The sequence below is a fragment of the Cibotium barometz genome, chromosome 13 (assembly GCF_041138505.1).
Source record: "Cibotium barometz isolate CiBa-2024 chromosome 13, ASM4113850v1, whole genome shotgun sequence".
Lineage (NCBI taxonomy): Eukaryota > Viridiplantae > Streptophyta > Polypodiopsida > Cyatheales > Cibotiaceae > Cibotium > Cibotium barometz.
The window spans coordinates 51572612-51598421 of NC_141058.1; the positions used below are offsets into that span (position 1 = coordinate 51572612).

The following is a 25810-nucleotide window of genomic DNA, read 5'->3' on the forward strand; positions in this document are numbered from 1 at the left end:
TGCTACGCCTTATGTAATGGTACACGGTCATTGTGTTCTTCCTGAACAGCAATCGATGTCATGGAGGGGACCTCAAGAAGCTTTGAGCAAAGATATTTTTAGCCTTATAATTTGAGTATCAGATTTGCTAGAAGGTCAATGAGGAGCATGGAAAGTTGCCAGGATTGTTGATGGGATTAGGAGATCCTAGAGAGACCAATCTGGGTGGATGTCGTCACCAACCTACTGTCGAGTGCAAGAAGAAGATATACTGGATGTGAACATTGCGGATTGCCTAACCAAGGTATTGCTGCTGATTGGTTGCAAGAGCGATGCCACACTGAAGAAAAAGGACACTGGTTCATCATCTTATGCTATGCTGTAGCAGATGGGTAGTAAATTTAATGGTCAATTATGGAGAGCTGCTCAGCTATCCTTATTAGTGCGTCTAATTGTCACACTGTGCTACATCTGTTTCTGTCTCCACCACTGCTAGGTGGAATTCAAATTCTTGAAGTTTTTCTGTAGCTCCAAGTCTTCTGTCCACACATTTTGAGTTATTGTTGTTGGAGATACGTAGTGGTTTGGCTTGTGCTGGGGATTTTCTCAGTAATGTGAGGGCTTCCACAAGCACTAATTTCATCCCTTGTCTAATGTATCGCAGTTTCTCAAGGCGGGCTTGTGTGAAAGAGGAACTTGATGAGACAAAACTTTTGAACACAACCCTAAGTCTTATCTTTGGAGTGGCACCTGGCAGCTGTTGGGTGCCCCCCTGTGCACTATCTATTGTGGTGGTGGGAGCTGGCTGCTAAGCCATGCTGGCAAACACAGAATGGGAGTAGGCAAGTTACTACTGCTGAGCTGAGATGTTGATGAGGAGCTGAGGCCAATGGGATGGACTGCATTGGAAAAAATTGCTGAGGTTCAACAGGCTGAAAGAGCTGCTTTGATGACGAACTATCTATGTCCCCATGTTGACAGATGGTGGGCTCACAGAGTTACCCGATTGCTGCAAGTAAATCCCCCCTTAGGGTGTGCCCAGTGGAGAAATAGAGGGAAAGGGAGGGAATTGATGTAGAATTTTCCTACATTTTTTAAAGCCATGCAGGATCTTTCTTCTTGTGTTTGGAGAGTGTGTGTGGTAGTGGCTTACGATTTTATTAAGAGGAAAAATCAAATTTTTTGTACCAGATTGGGAGCTTGGAAGATGTGCTGAAGAAATTGGAGGTGAGTTGTCTCGTGGCAAAGGTTGCTACTTCTTGGTAATGTAACTTGGAATGTAAGATGGACTGCAAGATTCTCTGGTTATTTTGCAGCTCAATGAGGAGAATTCTGGTTGGGGTGATATCATTTTTGTGCCTCCTGGAAAGGATGCTGCACAACATCTGGGCAAAGCATTGGGCTGAATGGAGATATGCCCACAAACAATTTGTTCCTGCAAGTCCAAACATCTTTTTTTTTTTTTGGAGTCTGCTTACATAGCGTCTTGATAGCAGTTTTAGTTTTTGGGAAAATTTTGAATTTTAGCCTTGTTAGCCTCAAATGCAACATACCAGATTAGTAAGCTTCGCCAAGGAAGGAGAGAGAGAAGGAAATGTAGGAGCTCATCAGCACATGGTTATTGGTGTTGTATTTGAACTGTCACACTTGTGTGTTCTTTGATTCGCTGCATTAGACTCGTCAAAGCTTGTCAGCTCACCATTTTTTCATGAGAGTTGCAACCTAACAGGTGCGTTGTTTGTGCATTCAAAAGAAACCAAAAACATCAATAGAATTGCTTATCTAGGTGCCTAAAATTTCCAATGAATATTATGTATTAGTATGTAGTTTCCACAAAATCATAGTTGATGCTGGGTATGTGGTGGTTATGTTGCACGTGATGAAACAAATTGATTGAATAGGAAGATGCTAAGTGGTTGTACTTGTGTTCTGCTCTCTATTTGGTGTCCGCATATCAGGCTATTAATGTTAAAATCAGTTCTAGGTCTCAACAAGGAAAGCCATGAACAGACTCACATAATAGAGTTGTGGATAGAATGATTGCGGGTTGCTCAGGATTAAAGATGTGGAACTAGGGAGGGTCCAGTTGGTGATCTAACTGTCCCTTTACTTCACTCCATTAATCTTTCAGGTCACTTCATTGTCTTGGTCGTTACCTATAGGAGTCCTAGCACTAGGAAAACTATACAAGCTTTTGTTGTAGCATCTCTTATTTAAAGGGTCCTATCCCCCCAATTTCAAGTAGATTAATGGAAATGGGGGATAGGTTTCTATGAAAATGTTTAAATTTGCCCAAAATGGCTCATGAAATCTTATGATAGTAAACTTCAAAGAATGTGTATAGTAGAATTTTCAAAGATTAGCAGCCGTACGATACTAATGCTAAATGATTTGTAACTCGTATTTCTAACCTTTATTTGTTTGTGCTCTTTTATTTTTCCGAAGGAAGGATGGAGTAAAATATAGTCAATAACAGCTCAATAAAACATAAAATTGCATATAGTCTTCGTTTCCTCAGCCACGTGCATAGTGCTGGCATATAGGCACACAAAAAGAGCTTTCTTAGACGTATTTTTAAGTGCATAGCTTTTTTCAAGATATTGCATTTCCAAGTTCTCATGTCATTTTATTTTTCTTTTGGGTTGGTGACACTACGAGCTGGAGAATGTTTGTGAGGGTTCTTGGATGATTTGCTAATGCGACCTTGGATGGCTTGGTGCAATTTTGACAAAACTTTTGTCTACGCTCAAATGTATGTCCATGTATGTGGGGTGACCAACTTTAGACCAAGGAAAAAGTTATTGTTTCTTGGGCATCATAAAAGATGTCTTCTCTATTTTATTGAATTCCTTGAATGCTTTTCTAGGTGGTTATGTTTTGTAGGTCATGAATTCCTTTGACAACCTCTCTCGCATAGCTTCTTTATATAGCATTCGATGAGAGTGATTATGAGAGCCTGCTCATTTGATTCTCGAGGAATGTGTTGTCAGGTTGGAGATTCACCATGACTTTCCTAGGGAGCGCTTTCAAAATTTAAGCCAAGTCCCTTAGCTAGCGATTACGGATCTTCCTCCTGGACTTGATCCATGGTACATAGATGAGTTTTGTTTAGGATGGAAGCATTCTTGGCATTATCTTTGCTTTCTAGGAGGGGACAATGTGCAAGATGGGATCTCCGGAGGAGTGGTTCCAAGATGTTTTGGATTGTACTCAGCTTCACATCGCTAGGTTCTGATTTAGGGAGTTGGAGGTGATAGGTTTTTGCTTTCTTGCTCGGTCTGGCAACGTTGTCCACTAGTGTTTTACCCAAGACAATGAGTAGTTCTCTTTCTGCTTAGGAGACAGGGCTCCAGTGATTGTATTTGCTTGATTCCGAGTTCGTCGATGACATATTGGCATGCCTCTTCGGAGAAGGAAAACCTCTAAAGATTCCTCGAGCTGATAGAGATCTTTTGTCGTGCGCATTTGGAGCGGAGCGCAAAGCACTAGTGGTTGGTCTTCGCTTGCCGCGCGACTTGGCGTCTAGTTGAGGCTTTTCAATAGATCCCAAAGGGCACTCCTATTCGTTATCTTAGATGTGAGGTGGGCATAGATATCTCCCCTGAGCAAAGCAGCTAGTCCCTCTTCTTGTGAGGATTCACAAGAGATTGTTAGGTGGTTGGGTTGTGGTGGGGAACTGGGTTCTTCTCGCCACTGTGTGATACATCATCTATTGTTGGGCCTTCTCCTAGGATTGCATTGGTCAGGTAATTTTTTTAGTCACTTAGTTGTCTTGGTTGTTAGTTGTATGAAAACTATGTAAGCTTTTGTCGTAGCATCTTTCTTGAGTAAGAGTCCTTTCTTTCCAATTTTAAGTAGATTAAATGGAAATGGGAGCTAGGTTTCAATGAAAATGTTTAAATTTGTCCAAAATAGCTTATGAAGTCTTATGATGGTAAATTTCAAAAAATACATATGATAGAATTTTTGAAGATTTATAGTCTTACAATACTATTACTAAATGATTTGCATCTCATATTTCTAGCCTTGTTATATGTGAAGTTTATCTGTATGTGCTCTTTTATTTTTCCAAAAGATGGAGTAAAATATAGTCTATAACAGCCCAATAACATATCAAATTGTATATAGTCATCGTTTCTTTAGCCACACTTATATGTGCATGGTGCTAGCATATAGGGACACAAAAAGAGCTTTCTCAGGCATATTTTTAAGTAGGTACAAAGTTTTATTCAAGATAGTGTTTTGATTGACAAAATTCTAGCCAAGGCCATTAGCCAACAACTACAACTCTTTCTCCTCTACTTGATCCATGGTATACATATGAGTTTTGTTTTGGATGGGAGCATTTTTGACATCATCTTAACATTCTGGGAGGTGAAAAGTGAGGTTACTTATATAGTAGCTAGCCCTAAGGTGCCCCTTCACACCTAGATGACTGGGAAAAAAAATCAGTGGGATAAAAGTGTCCATGGCTTGAGTGGATCTTATTGTTTTCCTTGATTTTGAGAAAGCCTATGACAGAGTGGATTGGAGCTTTCTGGAGGGAACGATGTGCAAGATGGGGTTTTTGAAGTAGTGGATCCAAGGTGTTTCTAGATTATACTCGGTTTCACATCACTAGGTTCTCATTTAGGCAGCCAAAGGTGATAGATTTTCGCTTTCTTGCTCGATTTGGTAAGGTTGTCCACTAGCATCTTATCTTTTTTTGTTTGTAGCTAAGGCCATGAGTAGTTCTCTTTGCTTAGGAGATAGTGCTCTAGGAACTGCGTCTTTCCATCCACGTGCAAGAGCAGTTGCTTGATTTCGAGTTCGTCGATGACACAGTGGCATACCTAGCTAGAGACAAGGGGAACCTCCAGAGATTCATTGAGACAATAGAGAACTACTACCATGCATGTGGAATGTAGATCAACTAGCATAACTCATGTGGATTTTGGGTTGGTTATTGCTTCAGAGATTCATCGAGACGATAGAGATCTTCTACCATGCATGTGGAATGCAAATCAACTAGCATAACTCATGGATTTTGGGTTGGTTATTGCTGGTCCTGATGTGGCATCTAGGTAAGGCTTTTTAGTGGATCCCAAGGGGCACTCCAATTCGTTATCTTGGACGCTAGGCAGGCATCGATATCTCTCATGAGCAGCAGTTAATCCCTCTTATTTTGAGCATTTCGAAGAAGCTATTATATTGGAGTTTAGCCAAGCTTTTCTTAGGTGGTTGGGTCATGGTGGCGAACCAAGTTCTTCTCGCCACCATGTGGTATATCACCTCTTGCTAGGCCTTCTCCAGGACTTGCAATGGTTAGGTAATCTTTAAGGTCCCTTCATTGTCTTGGTTGTTACCTAGAAGAGTCCTAGTCTGAGAAAACTATAGAAGCTTTTGTCATAGCATCTCTTAAATAAGGATCCTATCTCTCCAATTTCAAGTAGATTAAATGGAAATGGGGGCTAGGTTTCAATGAAAATGTTTAAATTTTCCCAAAATGGATCATGAAGTCTTATGATGGTAAATTTTATAAAATACATATGATAGAGTATTTAAAGATTTGTAGCCATATACGATCTCAATACTAAAGGATTTGCATCTCATATTTCTAGCCTTGTTATGTATGAAGTCTATTTGTATGTACTCTTTTATTTTTCCAAAGGATGGAGTAAAATAAAGTCAATAGCAACTCAATAATACATCGAATTGCATATAGTCGTCATTTCTTTAACCACGCTTATATGTGCATAGTGTTGGCATACATGCACACAAAAAGAGATTTCTTAGACGTATTTGTAAGTAGATACATAACATTTTTCAAGATAGTGCATTCTTAAGTCTCAATCTCATTGTATTTTTTTCTTCTAGGTCACTGACACTACTAGTTGGAGAACATTTGTGAGGGCTTTTGGTTGATGTGCTAGTAAGGTTTTAGCAACCTTTGATAGCTTGGTGTAATTTTTCAAAAAAACTTTTGTCAACTATGTTCAAATGTTTATCCATGTGGAGCAACTTGAACTTTAGACCAAGGAAAAATTTCTTGTCTCTTGGGCATCACAAAAGACATCTTGTAAAAATTATCTATTTTTTATTTAATCCCATGCATGCTTTTCTACATGATTATGTTTTGTAGGTCACAAATTCATTTGACAACCTCTTCGGGCATAGCTTCTTTATATAGCATTCCATGAGATAATGATTACGAGAGCCATGCTAGAGAGGTTGTCAGTGGGATTGATCCATATGCCACATGGGCATCGATATCTCCCATGAGTAGCAATTAGCCCCTCTTCTTGTAAATTTTAAAAAACACGTATGATAGATTCTTGGAAGGTTTGCAGTCGTATGATACTAATACTAAATGATTTGAATCTCATATTCGTAACCTTCTTGTGTATGAAACTTATTCGTATGTACTCTTTTATCTTCCAAAGGATGTAGTAAACTATAGTCAATAATAGCTCAATAACACATCAAATTGCATAGTCATAGTTTCTTCAATCACACTTATATGTCCATAGTGCTCGCATCATGCAGGTGCACAAAAAGAGCTTTCTCAAACGTACTTTCAAGTATATTTTTCAAGGTAGTGCATTCTTAACTCTTCATGTCACTGTATTTTTCTTCTAGATCGGTGACACTACTAGTAGCAAGAGAACGTTTGTGAGGGTTTTTGGATGATCTACTGGTGACCTTTGATAGCTTAGTGTAATTTTGACAAAACTTTTATCAACTATGCTCAAATGTATATCCTTGTGGAGTGACTTTAACTTCGACCAAGGAAAAAGTTCTTGTCTCTTGGGCATCACAAAATATGTGTTTTAAAAATTATCTATTTTAATTCCATGCATGTTTTATAGGTGATTATGTTTTGTAGGTCACAAATTCCTTTGACAACCTCTTTAGCAGAGCTTCTTTATATAGCATTCAATAAGATAATGATTACGAGCGCCATGAAGGAGAGGTTATCATTGGGATTGATCCATTTGATTCCCAAGAAGGATCGTATGATAGATTGGAGATTCGACAATGGAGACCCATCACCCTCCTAGGGACCACCTATAAAATTCTAGCCAAGGCCATTAGCCAGCGATTGCAACCCTTTCTCTTAAACTTCATCCATGGTACATAGATGGGTTTTTTAAAGGATGGGAGCATTCTTGACATCATCTTCACTTTGTGGGAGGAAATTGCTTCGGCCAATTTGCGACAGCAAGATCTTTTTGTTTTCCTTGATTTTGAGAAAGACTATGAGGCAAAGTGGATCAGGGCTTACTGGAGGGGATGATGTGCAGGATGGAATTTTTGGAGGAGTGGGTTTGAGGTGTTTCTGCACTCTACTTGGCTTCACATCGCTACGTTTTCATTCAAGGAGCAAGAGGCGACAGATTTTTGCTTTCTCGCTTGGTTTGGCACAAGGCTCCAAGGATTGCATCTACCCATCTGTGCATAGGAGTTGCTAGATTTCGAGTTTGCCACTCGATGACACAATAACATACCTGTCCAGAGATGAGGGGAACCTCCAAAGATTCGTCTTGAGATGATAGAGATATGCCATGCATCTGAAGCGCATATCAATTGGCACAACTCGTGTGGATTTTGGGTTGGTCATCGCCTATCTTCACTTAACGTCGAGTTGAGGCTTTTCATCAGTGGATCATCCCGAGGGGCACTCCAGTTCGTTATCTTGGATTTCAGTTGGGCATCACTATCTCCCCATGAGCAGCAACTAGTCCCTGTTCTTCTGAGCATTCGGAAGAAGCTATTATACTCGAGTCAGCTAGGCTTTCCTTAGGTGGCCAGGTCATGGTGGCGGACCATGTTCTTTTAATAAACACCATGTGGCACACACACCTCTTGTTGGGCCTTCTCTTGAGCTTGCATTTGTGAGGTAATATTTTAGGTCGCTTCATTGTCTTGGTTGTTACGTATAGGAGTCCTAGCTCTAGGAAAACTATACAAGCTTTGTTGTAGCATCTGTCCTATCTCTCTAATTTCAAGTAGATTAAATGGAGAATGGGAGCTAGGTTTCGATGAAAATGTTTAAATTTGTCCAAAATGGCTTATGAAGGCTTATGATGGTGGTAAATTTCAAAAAATATATATAATAGAATTTGTGAAGATTTAGAGTTGTACTATACTAACAACACTAAATGATGTGAACCGCATATAACCTTGTTATGTTTGCAGTTTGTTTGTATGTACTTTTTTATTTTTCCAAAGGATGGAGTAAAATATATCGTTAATAATAGCTCAATAACACATCAAATCGCATATAATCATTGTTTCTTCAACTACACTTATATGTACATATTGTTGGCATACATGCACATAAAACATTTTTCAAGATAGTGCTTTCTTAAGTCTTGAATGTCACTGCATTTTTCTTCTAGGTTAGTGACACTATTAGCTCAAGAACGTTTGTGAGGGTTTTTGGATGATGTGCTGGTAAGGTTTTGATGACCTTTGATATCTTGGTGTAAATTTGACAATACTTTTGTCAAATATGCTTTATGTATATCTATGTAGAGTAACTTTAACTTTAGACCAAGGAAAAAATATTGTCTCTTGGGCATCAGAAAAGGCGACCTGTAAAAATGATGTATTTTTCTATTTAATTCCATGTATGCTTTTCTTGGTGGTTATGTTTTGTAGATCACAATTTTAGCAAACCCTCTAACATCCTCTCTACCCATATCTTCTTTATATAGGAGACCCTCATTATTTCAAGGGATGCATCTTACAGAGGGTAAGGGTGATTGGTTTCCATGCGCATGAGTGGCACATTGATCATCCACCGACCAAGGTGGCCAAAGAGAGACTCTGGCATTTGTGGATTTAGGAGGGCCGGCCCCTCGTGCGCCCAATGGGACCCAAGGGGTGGACAGGGAGTATACTCTTGGTACCCCATTTTTTGCATACACTGCACAGTTGGGCCATAGGATCTAGATACCAGATGATAGGGAGTAGACTCTTGGTACCCCATTTTTTGCATACACTACATAGTTGGGCCGTATGATCTAGATACCAGAGGTTAAGAGCACTGCAAGAGCATCAGGACACTAGCAATCCTAGGACCTCTCGTCGTAGCTTCTCTTGGATTTCTAGAAGAGGCTATGGAAAATTGTTTGGTCGGAAGATCACTCTCTTTCTGTGGGGGCAGCAGGAGGCTGGCACATAGAAGCTTGGTGGTTGGCACTTGGCTAGCCATTGGAGGTAGGCAAACAGTATGTATGAGGTGTGGTCATCCCTAAGACTCCCAACTTCATTGTCTTTTAGATTTCCTGAAGGCTTAACTAGTTTGGCAGCAGATATTTCACATCTTTACCATAGACTAGCCCCCCCGCACTATTATGCACTATTGCTTGGGGGCCACAAATGCTGAGGCCGTCATGGCAAATAAGGAGGAGGGTGGGGGAACTAGCCCTTCAAGTCTCTCACCTTCATATTTTTGCAGTGCCAATCCTAGCTCCATCTACTGGTTATCACTGGACTCCATGTTCTTGCCAGAGAGGGGAGATAGTCCATCTAGAACATCTGGCTCGATATCATTCATACCCTTTGTGGATAATGTGGCAAGCTTTAAGGTGGTTCAGACCGCATGTGAAAGCATGAAGAAGCCTTCTTGAGGATCTAGTGGCCCAGCTCCTTTCTCACTGATAGTGGTGAGCTTGCTTGGCACTATAGACCACCTATGTGGTTGTTCCCCCCTCCCCCCATTGTATGAGATAGCCTTCTTCTCCTAGAACAGCCACCAGCTAGAGGATCTCGAAGAGCATCCTTACCCCTCATTTTTTTTCTTGATTCTTAATGTACATGTAGAAAGAAGTGTGCTACCACAGTTATGTTAGTAACATTAGCATTTTCACTTAAGTATTTCTATTGCTATAGCATGGGTATGCCAAGAATACTTTGTCAACACGAATAAAATCCTTTTATGAAATGTGTAGGCTTAAATTTGAATTGATTATATGAGGTGCTGCCATCCTTATTGAGGGTTCATTTATGTATGGTTGGAGATATCTAAGATACTTTCCACAAAAACTCATAAGGAATTAGAATTTAAAGCACAATGGCTCTAGATATTTCAATCAAGCACGTTATCTTTATTTGAGAGTGGAGTCATCTAACCAATCTTGGTGATGACGCTTGTTGCTAGTAGAAAGTTTCACTTCTTAAGAGATGTGGGAATAGTTTGTTAAGAGCATTTACAACCGGCTTGGTTGTCAAAATAAGAGATGTGAGTTTATTTGAGATACAAAGGTATCGTACAAACATTTTTCTTGAGGTTTGTGGTCACTAGTCACACAAGAGGTTACATTAGTATTGTGTAGTTGGTTAATGCTTAAGGTGTTCCATTGGGTGTTGGGATGATATGTTTCTCCCTCTCTTAGATGATACCTAGAAGAGGTAGTGTTAGATTATTATGTGATGTCAACACGACAACTCTACTTTTACTTCTATTTTTTCACACTTGTTCGTTATTCTAAACTAAATGTGGTGTGTCCACCCTTGGAATTTTTGGTGCTAATGCTCTTCTTAAACAAACATTGCTTAGGTTCTTGAGTCCTTGGCTTGTCATCTTACCAATCATCCATTTGAATTGATCCCCTTGCATGTCTTAAAAAGTAAAAAATTAAAAGTGACATCTGTAATGGTCAACCCTCAAGGTCCAAGGTTTTAGACTGACGGCTCGAGGCTTAAGGTGAACTCGAGATTCAAGTAAGGTTTAAGGACCGAGGATCAAGGCTTAAGGTGCTTAGTTTGTTGCAAATTTTAGGCTTGAGGAGGCGCTTAGTTTGTCTCTCCACCATAGCTTCCTCTTGTAGTGTTGGTATTTCCTTGTGTCTACTACTCTTTAAGCTTCTCAAGTTAAGAACAATGAGAGGGAGTTTCTCTCTCCCATTGCTCTCACTCTGCTCCTTTTACTCCCACTCTCTTCTCACATCTATTACTCTTAAGCTCATGGCTCACTCACAAGCTCCCCTCTCACAGTTTTATCTTTTTCTTTCCTTCCATGATTTTACTCCTCTTCACTTTAGGATACATCGCAAACATAGAGGGATGTTCTTTCACTCAAAAGTAATCACGCATTCTTTTCTCTTCATACCCACACATAGAGCTTATAGCTTGAGCTAATCAAATGTACTCACTCAAATTTTGTAAAAAAGAGCTCAAAAGGAAGCCCAATTCCTTCCACGTGCAATTATGTAGGCAAATTACTAAAAGAAATTCACTATATAGAGCGTAGCATGAATCATTAGCTAAAAATTGAAAGAGATTCATAATATAGTGTGTAGCATGAATCATAAAAGATCTAAGATAATCTATGGGTGGTCTTTTGTAAAGTAGAAAAAATGAGATATCAACAAATAGATAAGATAAGTGTGGATGGTTCACACTTCTCTAGCCCATAACTTTTTGATATTTGAATTTAGTTCTCTACTCTAAAAACTACTAAATAAATAAGCCTAAGGCACATTATCGAGCATATGCTAGTGTTATCACACACTTCTATAAGCATAATTACTCTTCTTTTAATGGATCAACTCAAAATGGACTTTCTTCAATCATTTTGATTCTACACCTTTGTTGTTGGTAATTTGCATTTGGTTGATATATACCACTATTCTATGTTACTGTGTTGGTTATATCTCCGGCGTCCTCGATCCTTGATGTGATGTGGCCACCATAAGCTTAAATCACTCACATTTGACTTTGGAATTAGCCACCAAAACTTTGACCATGCATTGCCTTTAGCATCCCGGACATCACTGACTTGCCTTGGACTAACTTAGTAGTTTTGGAAACTATTATTTTTACTAAGTGATCAAATTTCAAAGAAGTTTGTTGGTTAAATAGATGTATATGTGATGTCCCATATGATTTCCCTTAGAGCATTGTCTTGTTCGACCAATGTTCTCACTAAAATCTACTATTTGACCCAAAAATAGGTGATGCAAATCTTTGACCACGCTTAATTGTCGATTAGTATTGGCCGTGTCATTATCACTTCGTTCTTGGCTCACATGTATCTCCTTGGATGTGTAAGTAGTGACTAGCATCATTGGGTAGAGATATTTTTTATGAGAATGATTAACTTGAGGCTACCTGACACCAACATTAGGAACTTTGACACTATGTGTTTATGGTTTCTCAAGTTGGTACATTATGTCTTTCCCATGCATTTGGACACGAATGAGGATCCATAAGTTTAGAGATCTTTTCAAGAGTCATGGCTTGTTTCCTTTTGTTCTAATGTAGTGTCACCATATAAATTCTCATTATTGAAGTCTTTTTCAAAATGGATTCTTCCTCTTGCTTTCATTTAGTCAACTTAATGTTTCCTTTCAATTGCAATGTGTAAGCCTCGTTTCTTAGTTGCATTGAAGTCGTAATTTCAGCATGCGAGGTCCTACAAAATGCTCTATACATAATTTATTTTATTACCAAAATTCTTGTTTCTTTGAATTGAACGCACACACATCCTTGTCAGCACATTTTTTGAACCATTGTGCTAAGTTGTGGCGGTGTAAAGTTATTGATTGTATGGTCAAGGTTTCCATTGCTTGGAAACTATGTACATTGATTATTGTTATCCTCTCCCTCTTTTTACTCAAACTTGGCACCACCTATTGCTTGATTGCTTGAATTTTTTGGGTGACTTACAATGCTAGCTTATGGACCACCCATTGCAATGCTTTTCGTATTGGTACCACTTGTTTCATGGAAAGCCTTTCAAAGATTTTGACACAAGCCGTACCTTGTCTCAATTGAGGGTGTTATTTGAAGTGAAATCAAATTAACTTAGTAAAGAAATTACTTTGTGTATAGCATGTGATTCAAACACTTCTCCTCTATGGTGCCATCTAAAATTTTATAATTCACTTAAGCTTATCCCTTACACCAACCATTGGTTCCTCAACCTATTTGCTTATTTGTGACATGTGTGATTGGAAGGCATTGAACTCTTATACCCAACATTTACTATAGAGCACATTGTTTTATTGATTTCATATTTCCATTTATGGTCTTCATCTTCTAAGCATTGATTCTCTAGGGTGGTTCAAAGATTATGTAATCCCCCTCTTCCTTAACTTGGTGTCATTGTGGTTTGTGCACTTGCAAAGCTTGAGACTTGGATTGCCTTACTTGTTGAACCTTGCCTAGCCTTCTTCTCCATCTTGAGTGACAAATAAATGTTTGATTACCCATTGACCATCAATGTTCTTTCTCCCTTCTATTGTGTTTTTGTTAAAGATCCAAAGTGACTGCATAGAGGATAAGGGAATTCGGGATTTGATGTTCTTTCTCCCTTCTATTGTGTTTATGTTAAAGATCCAAAGTGAGTGCACAAAGGATAAGGGAATCCAGGATTTGATATGATATGGGTATAGTCTATTTTTTTAAGATTTTGGGGCGATGTCCTACAACTCCTTAATTGCCCATCATATGGCCAAATTAAATTCAACTTGTGTAGATGCTCCTTTGTGAATTATTCCCATGTGCTTCACCTTCCCTTATAATGGTTACCAATTGAGTCTTCAAATTTTTTAAAATTAGATTGTTCTTGTTCTTCTACATGGCCCCTTTTGTATTTAGTTCTTCTTTCAAATTGGGGCATTCCCTCATGCATGCATATCATTATTCTTTACGTACTACTAAGGTTATCTAGCATGTAAATTTTATTTTCCAAAAATTATAGAATTTAAATAATAGAGCTGCATGTTCTAATCTTACATGAGAAAGTTACAGCATGGATATGGGTGTAATCCTTAGCCTCCTTTACCATGTTAGCAACTAGCTTTCCTTTTTCTTCTGGAGTGTACTTATTGTTTGCAACAATGTTCTTTGACCTTTTTAATTCCATAATTAGCTCTTCTTGCACCTCCCATGGTGTCATCTTGTTCTTACATGATGCCCTTGTTTCAAGCATAAAAAAACATAATCCCCTTGCCTAGCCTTCTCTTCCATCTTGGGTGACAAATAAATGTTTGATTATCCATTGACCACCCCATCAATGTTCTTTCTCCCTTCTATTGTGTTTGTGTTAAAGATCCAAAGTGGCTGCATAGAGGATAAGGGAATTCGGGATTTGATGTTCTTTCTCCCTTGTTCATATTTATGTTTGTGTTTGTAGACCTTGATGGTATTCATTGTTTAGTCTTACATGTCGATGTGTTTTCCTCGTGTGACATCGTTTTGCCTATTTTCCATGTTTCTATCTTGTTAGCCTATTTATGATGTTTGATTGATCGAATCAAAGTGGTCACATTTTGTGGGTGTTCCTCTTTGGGTCTTCTAGGACAACTTTCATTTTTGTGTTCAAGCCTTTTATCTCACTCATGTGCAGCTATCCAGTGGCATTTCCACTCAAATTATGCTCAATCCGATGCGGAGGAGTTACTTCTTCTGGAGGCGTAGTATGGCAATGACTCTTACTAGGTTGTTGATTACTGTTTTACTTTTCATTTATGATGGAATCGAATGGATTTTATGATGCTCACCTAGGGGCGTCGATGTCTTGCTACACTAGTAGACATGTCACATCGAGAGGATGAGGTCGTAAAAGAGGAATATTCGAAGAAAACACTATGAGCCAGAAGAAGAGAAAGATAAGCTCATAGAAGACGACATCATAAAAGATACAGTCAATGAGCATAGCGAGGATGACTACATAGTTGAGCCACCTTTAATTGCCTTAAAAGTGGCTAAGAAGCACAATTTCAAGCCTTCTGCTTACCAAATTAGGTGCATAACCTTCTTTGCCACATCATCCACCTAAGTTTCGCCTGGTCTTTTAGTAGCTACAAGTCTCCCAGTGTCCTTTAGGTGCAATTGGTCTTGTGCGAGCATGTTATTACCTCAATAATTACGGTTATGCACCACATGTATCCCTCAAATATCCAAAGTTTCATGGTAAGAAGGAGGACCCAGATACATGTATGGTGAATTTTGAGATTATCTAGCTGGCTCAATAGTTACGGTTATTACCTCAATAGTTATGGTTATGCACCACCTATATCCCTCAAATACCCAAAGTTTCATGGTAAGAAGGAGGACCCAGATACATGTATGGTGAATTTTGAGAATATCTAGTTGGCTAATGGCAAGCATCCTATTGTTCTGATAGTTCAGAAGCATAATGCATTTAGTAGCACTTTTGATGGACAAGAGACCACTTGGCATGAGCAATATGGCCCTAATTGCTTCCCCACTTATGTGGCCTTACATGCTGTATTTCTACATCGATTCCAAAAGGATAAGACATCCTCACAAGTGCTGGACAAATTACACTACTTGGAGTGGAAAAGCTTATTGTTGGTAGAAGATTATACGATTGAATTCCATACCTTTTAGAGTCATGTGGATCCTACAGAGATATGCCAACTAAGGTGCTCATGGAATAATATTTGTCCATAGGTTTTTAAAGAAATTGAAGCCTATAGAGTAGCATCTATTGATCTCACGATCAATGGATTTGATGCGTTGGTGGGTAGCTACTTGAATATTAAAGTAGCTAGGAGAAACTTCAACTTCCAAACAAGAAGGGGAAGAAGAAGCGAGACGAAGATTCCTCAGAGGATGAGAAAGAGGAAGAAACTTCAAATGACGAGTCAGATGTAGAGTTGGATTCAAAATCCAAGCACAAGACTAGAAGAAGAAAAGCCAAAAGCCGGAGATGGTTTCAAGATGGAAGTGTAGGAGGATCTAGATCTGGACTACGACCGGATGTCAGGTGAACGAAGTGTTTAAATCAAGGTCATACCAAGGAAGAATGTAAGATCACACCTTATTATGCCATATGTCATACCACCGCTCATGTTACAGAGGCTGTTGCTGTGCTAGTGGTAGAGTTAAGTGTTTTTGGTAACAAGTAGAGAAAACCCAAGTTGTTGTAGTCAGCCATGTTAACATAGGCATACTATAGGCTTGCCCTTATGGTCAAGGTCATGGTGGTACAATAGGTGTACCCTTTCAGTCTTACTATTGTGCGAAGCAATTAGTATTACTATTACAAAGCAATTAGAGTGTACCCTTTTAGTGTTACTATTGCAAAGCAATTAAAGCGTACCCTTTTAGTGTTACTATTGCAAAGAAATTAGTGTACCCTTTCAGTGTTATAATTACAAAGTAATTGGTCATCATAAGATAGAGTGTTTGGTGTGGCAGTGTCATTAGCAGGAACTTTAGATAACACAATCAAAGGTGATAACTTCAATCTAACCTCTAGCAATTAATCTTGAAAAAAAATGAGCCATATCAAGTGATGTCAGAGCCAACACAATTAGGGGTGATACCTTCGGTCAAACCTTTGGCAATTAATCTTGTAAAAATTGAGCCATATTAGGTGGTGTCAGAGCCATTGAGGTACAAAAAAGACCCAAGGTGCAAAGCATTGCCAGAAAGTTTTGGAAGCACATGGATCAAGCAAAAGAGCTGGTAAAGCTCTAGAGGAAGAAAAGACCCAAGGTGCATAGCATGCCAAAGAGTGCCAAGAGCACCTAAATCAAGCCGGAGAGCTAATATAAAGATGTAGAAGAGATGTCTAACTTAACAAAGCAAATTATTAATGTCCAAAAGCAAGAGGGAGGCCAAAAGGTAATCCCGGGGAAAGATGGTGGAATTGAGAAAGTGGTAGATATTTTACCTCACATATATGAAAGCAAGGGATAACTAGTTGAAGAAGCATCTAAATATGAGTATCCAAATATGATCTATCAAAGGATCTGTAGAAAATGAAGTTAAACATCACATTGGATCAATTCCTCTGTTTAGTATTGGGAAGCACTAAACATCACATTGGATCAACTCCTCTATTTAGTGTGCCAAATTACCAACAAACAGCTTTTGAGAGGATTGTGCTAGTGGAGAAATTGGTGGAAGTTCCCAATCCAGGTAGCAATCCAGTTAATGCAATGATCAGTAGAACATATGCCAAACTTCGACAAAGTAATTCCAGAGGTTATAGTAGTATTCAAGGGTTAGACAATGTCTAGTGTCTTTGTGGATGGAGGTTCTCGTGTTAATGTGCTATCAGAAGAAATGGCCCAATATTTATACTTGCAAACTTTAATGATATGATAGTGTAGGAAATCTATAACCTCCAAATGAAGGAAGAAGAAGTTATACCAAAGTTAATCATAAAGTTTAAAGGCCTAGTTTCTCACCTACTTTCTTATCCTAGGGAATTCATTCTCAGACATGGGTCATGAGAGCCTTATTAAAATCCACCAATCCACACATTAGAAGCTAAGGAGATGGTGAGGCCCCTATTGCTACTATTAGGATTTTCCACAATCCTAGGTTTTACATGAGTTAGGTGTTCTACATGTTACTTGTTCTAGGTACATGTAATGTTGGTCTATCTCCTTCTAGTGAGTTGAAGGCTATTGTATTAGGTGTGCATCTCTCATTGATATGTGAAAGAGGCATGCTTTTTATTAGGTGTGCATCTTGTTTATATGTGAAAGGGCCATGTTTTTTATTAGGTGTGCATCTCGTTGATATGTGAAAGGGGCATGTTTTTTATTAGGTGCACGTCTAGTTGATATGTGAAAGGGGCATGTTTTTAGAGAACAATTATTATTTTAATTAATAAAAGGAAAGGAGAGTTAGTGCTCTTTTATTAGCTTTTAGAAAGATAAGCTTTAATTTTCTTTTATTGCATAAAAAAACCATAGGTTCTCACTTGTAAAAGAGGTATTGGAATTGTAGGATGGAGAGAATGATTGGGATTATTGAGCTTTTGGAAGAGCATACATAACTATGATTGGGATTGTGGAGCTTTTACAAGAGCACCCACAACTCTATAACTCTATGATTGATGGAGATTTTGATGTAATACATACATATTGATTGTGTGTTTTTTCATGTGAGAGAGAGCTTTTTGTTTTGTTTTGTTTTTTTAATGCCTTCTATCAAAGCTCTTAACCCAAGGCTTTTTTAAAAAAAAAATCCTTCCATAAAAGCTAAGAGCTTAAGAACTTAAGGTTTTGGTGTCTTTTGGAGTAAGACATGCAATAAATCTTGTTAGCAAGACCAAGCATGGAGAGCATTGCCATGTTGTGTAGAGAGACCAAAGCACTATAGATTTGGATACTACTCTCATGGGGACTTTCTCCATTGGTTAGATTATTAATGACAATGAGAACTTGCACATCTTCCCCAGCACTTCTTTTATGTGTGTGGATTATGTACACTCTTTGGTGGTGGTGATGGTGGTGCTAATCATCGAATGGATCTTGGACAGACTATTGTGTGCGCATCAACCAATGTTTCACTCTATCATGACCGAGATGGTTTTTTTTTTTGGGGTATCATCATTACATCATTGTGTGTGTGTGTGTGGATTATATACACTCTTTGATGGTGGTGGTGGCCATGTGTTGTTGATGGTCGAATGGATCTTAGGCAGATTACTGTGTGCGTATCAACCAATGGTGCACTATCATGGCTGAGATGTTTTTTTTTTGGTTAATCATCATTACAAAATTTTTATTGATTTCATATGCTAAATATTATAAGATATAATAAGTTCATCTTCTTATCTCAAAAAGTTTCTTATAAGATATAAGAAGGTCATCTTCTTGCCTCAAAAGTTTCTCCAAAATTAGGGAATAGAGAATGAAGTAGGGAGGAGTAGTTTTGAAGAATTATAGAGGGTTTCTTGAAATTATGCTTCTTCTTAGAAGACATTGATGCCTTTCTCTTTCTTCCTATCAAGATTCCCTTTAATGTTAAGCTCCTCCTTGAGTCAAGGTAACTAAATATCTGATGTAAGTAGGATGGGTGGGCCAATCAAAAGGATCTACAAGGACAATATATTTTAGAGTTTGAATCCTCTGAGTCAAGGTAACTGAATATCTCATGTAAGTAGAATGAGTTGGAAAACTAAAAGGATCTAGGGAACATAATATTTTGGAGTTTAAATCTTGCCGCAAAATAAATGAGTTGATGACACTCAGGGTTTTTGAATTAAGTTTGGGAATCCTTGGGAATCCGCATACAAACAAGCCCTAATACATGGTGCTTTATTAGTATTAATATCAATAATGAATTAAGGCCTCATTTGGGTGTAACTAGTAAGAGGATGGACATGGAATAGCAAAATTCTTCAAGCTTGCATATTTGAGTTACATGTTGTACACATTTTGTGCATGTAAACCAACCCTAGGAAGTGGAGAGTCATTAGATATAATATGGATTAAAAATAATGGCTTTGGGAGAGGTTACCAAGTCAGCATGAATGATAATGATATATTTAGTGTTTTACTTCTAGAAGAACATGGGTAGCCATGCAAAGTAATGGCAGAGATGCATCAGGGGAAGGGAAAAAACAACTCCTATGACTAGTAGAGAAAAGATCTTAGTGTTGTTGAAAAGTTTGAGCTTTACACATAATGATTAGGGAGTTATCATCAAAGAAAAACAAGTATGGGGTGACTATTTAAGGATATTATCGATGAGAAAGTGGTGGATCTAAGCATGAAAGCATTAGAGATTCCCTTCTATGAGGTAAGGGTAGGGCACAAGAGACTATTGGGAGAGATTATGTTTCCTATAAGCCAACTTATAATCCAGGGTTTTAAATGCAAGACTATTGTGAGAAAGAATGTTATGTTTCCTACAAGCCAACATATAATTGAGGGTTTTTAAAGGAGTGAAGTTTCCCTATGGAGCCTAGGTATGTAAAGCTTGAAGGAAACAATAGGTGAGGTGTTGGTAGTTCAAAGAGAGATTATTGTTAAGGTTACTGTAGACAAAAAAATTTGGATCTATTTAAATTAGTTTGTCTTGTGAGAAGCTATCATTATTGAGACAAGGATGAATGCCTCACTAGAGGAGATGAACCCACTATAGTAAGCACGAGGGTGTGGGCTAGTTGGCATGCCATAGGGTATGGCAGTTTTGTAATGAGGGAAATAAGGACAATTGTAGTGTTGGGGGAAAGCATGTTATGTTTCCTACAAGCCAACTTATAATCGAGGGTTTTTAAAGGAGTAAAGTTTCCCTATGGAGCCTGGGTATGCGAAGCTTGAAGGAAACAATAAGTGAGGTGTAGGTAGTTTAAATAGAGATTATTGTTAGGGTTACAGTAGATAAAAAAAACTTGAATCTGATTAAATTAGTATGTCTTTTAAGAAGCTATCATTATTGAGACGAGGATGAATGCCTCACTAGAGGAGATGAACCCACTACTATTGCAAGCATGAGGGTGTGGGTTAGTTGGCGTGCCATAGGTTATGGTAGTTGTGGGGAGGGAAATGAGTGAGGATATTTATCTCAAGATGGGGCTCAAGGATGACGACCCCAATGGCTTTGAAACTTTAAGAGAAGAAGAATACCCAAGCAAAGAAGAGTAATTACGTTGAAAGTAAGGGTTCAATTGCCAAAATTGCACTCCTCTCTCTTTGCATAAGACTTCAATTTTAACAATATGTCTTGCTCTTTATCTCGTCAATGATTCAAACTAGATGATAAGTGTTGACATTGCTCACTGGATAACCAAAGGTATACATGTGGCTCCCAAAGTCTTTCCTTTCCATGTGTTCACTATCGCTAAAGCCATTAGTACCTCCAAAGGAGGGCAGCAAAATAAGATAAGAGCTACCTTGAGAAGTCATAGGGCTACCAAGATAATAACTCCTTATCCTCCTTACTTTTTTGAGTCCTCAAAAGGTCTAAGATTTGGTAAGGCATGAGGAGCTAATCCATTACATGTAAAGTTCTTGAATAAGAGATCATGAGAGAGTGACAATGACCCAAGAATACTCTATTATGGAAGTTTTTCCTCATTGACTTTAGGGAGAGGAGGGACCCTTTTATAGATAAAGAATCACCCTCTCTCACTTTATTACAAATTATAAAAATAAAAATTTTTATCCCTCTATAACGTAAGGCTGGATGTCACTACTATCAATTTTGTCCTTCCTTAGCTACTTTTGATATGTGTCTTCTCAATTTTTTAAATCAAAGAAACTTGACTTGGGGGATAAGATCTAACCCCACTTTGAGCCCACATAAAGGCCCGTCATGTGCACATGTTGAAATTCTCCTTAGTCCACATAGGATTTTCTTCTTTAATACACATCCTTCCTCACTCTCCACATGCCATACACAAGGTTGGAAAGTATTTGCCATCTTATTTTAATAAAGTTACCAAGATAAATAGGAATAAGGCCCACTTTCATTCCCATATCACTGGACTAAACAACCATACCGAAGTATTTATAAGGGGAGTATCTATTTAGTTGAATATTGAGGAAGGATGTGGTATTCAAGTCTTTGAAGAATCGATTAATAACCAATCAATAGACACATTATAAGTCACATTATATGGTTCGAATGAATACGTGTACGTAACAACACTAATTGTGCCATTATAGTTTTCTTCATGGATTCGGCACTTGCTAGGCTTATATTGGCGGATATTATACACAATTCCTTGACAATGACTTTACGTTCGATCATGGTGTGTTCACAATTTGTACAAATGAAACGTATGGCATTGAGCGCTTCTATACATGGATATCTTGTATTTTTTTAAGGGGGTAACATAATGCATAGCTCTTTGCTAAGAGCTTTGGTTAAGCGGACACTTGGGTTGGAAATCAAATGTTGTATACTATTGATTTTGATGATTGTGTAGGTATTTAGACTGGAGTAGCTTGGGATCTTGCTATAGAAGAGGTTACCTTTGTAGCCTGATGAGGAAGAAAGCCAATGAAAACATTCCAAGTCAAACTCTTCATTCAGGGAAGACTTCCACACCCCATTTCAAGGCCCACTCTTAGTTCATGATCGATAAATGATGATCCACCACATGAGCCCCCCCTATGTCTCTCAATCGTCCATTTTATCTCACCCCCAATGCCTAGTCTTCCTCCTCCTATTTCTACACCTATAAATCTAAACACACCCACACACACTAATATATATATATATATATGTATATGTATATATATATATATATATGTATATGTATATATGTATATATATATATATATGTATATATATATGTATATATATAATATGCATTTATTTATTTAAATTTACATTTACATTCATATATATATGTATATATGTGAATACATGTAATGTATATTGTGTGTGTGTGTGTGTGTGTGTAATATGCATGTTTATGTATAGATGTATCTTATACATAAAAAGAGAGGCGGGAGGAGAGGTGGAAGTGGAGGCAAACAATGTGCGAGAAGAGATGCCCCCCCCCCGGGCCGATGGGCGAGCGGAAGAGGGGTTGAGGGTGGGAAGAGGAGTCAAGGGTCGAGGGGGTTAAGAATTTGGTTGACATCATTGATCTCCCCTTTATGGGGAATATGGCTGACCATATTCCCCACAAAGGGAATATTTCAGGATTGGAATATGGTCAACATCGATAGTCAGGTTAGAATATGGTCGACGTTGATGATCATATTCCCTCCCAAGGTAATGTGAATGCCGACCATATTTCCCACAATGCTGACCATACTCCCCTTGTGGGGATATGGTCAACGTGACCCCTATGCCTTTCGCCTTACCTTCCTTCCTTAACCCCTGTGCCTCTCCTCTTCCGCCCTTCCTTCCTTAACCCCTGTGCCTCTCCTCCCACCTTCCTTCCTCCTCCCTTGCGCCTCTTCTCCTGCCTCTACCTCTTGATTCCTACCCCCTGTGCTTCTTTTATCCTACCCCCTACACCCTTGATGCCTCCCACCTCCACCTCCCAACTCTTGCACTCTGCACCTCTCCTATCCTACCCTTGACTCTTACGCCTTCCTAGATGGCAGAGGCAAGAGGTTGATTAGAAGGTGATCCTATTCTTAAAATTGTTCTCAAATTGTTTAAGGTCCATTATATATTTTCAAGCCTCAAGATTTTAATTTTATATCCACCCACAAGCAATTTTATATCCACCCACAAGCCTCAAGATTTTAATTTTATATCCACCCACAAGCAATTTTATATCCACCCACAAGCAAGTTTTTACAATCAAGCAACGATGATGTGATTGATGTGATACCTATCCCAACGATTGAAAGTTTTTACAATCAAGCAACGATGATGTGATTGATGTGATACCTATCAACGATTGAAAGTTTTTACAATCAAGCAACGATGATGTGATTGATGTGATACCTATCAAGCAACAATGATGATGTGATTGATGTGATACCTATCAACTCTACAAGAGCTATTGGTGAGGAACCAAATTTCATTCTTAATAAAGACATCCCATTGGAATATTGTTGGATATTTTGGAGTTACTAGTCAAGCGACGATAATGTTATTGATCTCATACCTATCAACTCTACAAGACCTATTGGCGAGGAACCCAATTTCATTCTTTAATAAAGACATCTCGTTGGAATATTGTTGGATATTTCGGAGTTAGTTTGGAGTCTAGTCAAGTGCCCTTAGTGGTATGAACAAACTAGATGTGAAGGCCCTCTTATTTAGGGTCAAAAGATAAGGCCTTAGTGCCTATAAAAGCATGTACTTGGGTCCTTCATTAACACAATGAGTACCATTCAAGTTGTGCAATCTCTCTCATACTTGAGCTCTATTTCTTCTCTCTCTCTCTCTCTCTCTCTTATTCACACACCTCAATAATGGAGAGATTTCATCCTCCATAGCTCCATGCTTAATCATCCTATGATTGCCAACATGGTATAGAGCGAGGATTCTCAGTGTTTATGCTTTGCTTATCATCTACTACATTCTGTTTCAATTTCATTAGCTTTATCTCATCACATACCCTAATCATGATTAATGATTAATCTATTTTTCACCATTAGGTTATCTCCCTCTTCTACCCATAGTTACTGGAGGATTGATTACTCTCCACACACCATAATAAGCCAAACCACAACTTGGAGCACCTCCACCACTCCTAGGTGTAGCCGCTAAGCAATTTAATTGGAGGGAATTGTGTGGATTATCATCATCAACAAGAAGCTATTAGCAAAACGCTAAATTATTTTGGGGAAAACACAACAGCGACCTAATCACAATGTTTCAGCCTAATTCGTCGTGCACTCGGGGGTTTTTGTTGGTGGCAGAAAACACCGTGGTGTAGTCCGTTTTGCAAACTAGATGTCTACAATAGCCAGTACAACACTAAAACTTGCATTAATCCTTAATTACTATAATTTATCATGGGATTATGAACTTAGATCATAATCAACCCTTTGCTATAGAAGCCTCTTTAATCTTTTTTAATAAAGTTTAAGGGAAGGCTCTTAATTGAATGCTCCAAGGTGCTCCTATTTTTTGCTTTGCCAAATACCCTAACCTTTCACTAATCGATGATTAATCGATACTAATCCTAGTATTTTTGGACTATTGAGGATTCAACCCTACTATTGGGGACTTGCTATAGCTTGATAAAGCTTCATCTTGAAAAATCCCCTTGATTTTCCCCTTCGACGGTGCTCTCCAAATCATGGTAATTTTTGCATAGTTAACAGAAAATTACTTTCACTAATATCTTGATTAGTGCTATGATTTAAGTTTTTTTGGGCATTTCATGATTGGATCTACATATTTGGATGTTGCTAAACCTTTGTAAAGCATCAAATCAGATTTTCCCCTTGATTTGAGAGGTCGATTTGTTAATCTAAGATTGAGTATAAATCAGTATTAGCACTGTTTAGGATAATAGGATTTTTGAGCTTGAATGCTTCATGTAACTCTTCATAGTTCAATTGTAAAAGAGAAAGACATTGGCTATTGATAAGGCTAAGACTCCCTTAAGAAGATTTAACGTATTATCATTTGAAAGGGATATGCAACATCATCATGTTAGGCTTCATGAACACATTGAGAACATGATCCATCTTTGTCTACATGGATTTTATTAGATAATGAAATCAAGGATGAAGAAGACCAAGAGCTACATCTACATGAGATCTACATTGACATGAAGAAGATCAAAGACTACATCGACATCATGAAGAGGATCTTCATTAGCATATAGGGGGGATATTCCTCAATTTTTAGTTTCTGTTTTATGTTAAGTCATGGGTTCTTTGCCTGAGTAGTCTCCCAAAATGTGAGCTATATATTTTGGATCGTTTTGGATTCTATTGAGATCTAATAACACCTTGTTTATACAAAAGGCTCCTCTCCATCATACCCTTTTTTCCCCTGCTTTAGGCGAGGGGGGTTGTTTTGGGATGCCGATGTAGGTTGTCTTTGTCCCCCAGCGGGCAGGACCTAACCTCTGAGTCTTTTGCTAAGACCATGCTTGTTAAGCCTTTGAGCCATGCTTGTTGAGCCTCTAATCCTTTTGTGCCACGCTAACTAGCCTCCAAGCCATGCTTACTAACCTCTGAGTATGAAGTAGGGAACATTTCTTGTGTCTTTGCTCGTGTTTGTGTATGGGACTATTGAAGGTAATGCATGCAACTCCACCATCACTCTGAAGGGGGGTTTGTTGAATATTTCAAAGCCTATAAAGGCATGTACTCCGGTCCTTCATTCACACATTGATGAGTACCATTCAAGTTGTGCAATCTCTCTCTCATACATGAGCTCTATTTCTTCTTCTTCTTCTTCTTCTTCTTCTTCTCTCTCTCTCTCTCTCTCTCTCTCTCTCTCTCTCTCTCTTCTTCACAATCCTCAATCATGGAGAGATTTCATCCTCCATAGCTCTATGATTGATCATCCTATGATTGCCAACAAGTATCTTGTCTTTCAAGTAAGAGGTGAAACAAAGTTGAAACAAGGAGAAACACACCATACATACCAAAAGGACCATTTATTGATGTCATAGTAGAGGACACTCCTCCTCCTAATGAAAAATTGACCAAGTCAAGTGATAGTAGTCTTTGCAAAAGTGTTG

General features: G+C 38.4%; 1 protein-coding gene across 2 annotated transcripts in view; it reads left to right on the forward strand.

Moving 5' to 3' along the window:
- The window catches only part of LOC147632806 (protein TIC 22, chloroplastic-like), a 57416-nt gene extending 55641 nt beyond the window's left edge, over window positions 1–1775 (forward strand). Inside the window, exons 7-8 of one of the 2 annotated variants that reach the window (XM_086807683.1) lie at window positions 1171–1206; window positions 1296–1775. In XM_086807683.1, coding sequence (XP_086663809.1) covers window positions 1171–1206; window positions 1296–1385 — 126 coding nt within the window. In that variant the 3' untranslated portion in view covers window positions 1386–1775. The other variant, XM_086807684.1, reaches the window with a different exon arrangement.
- Window positions 1776–25810: the final 24035 nt, after the last annotated feature.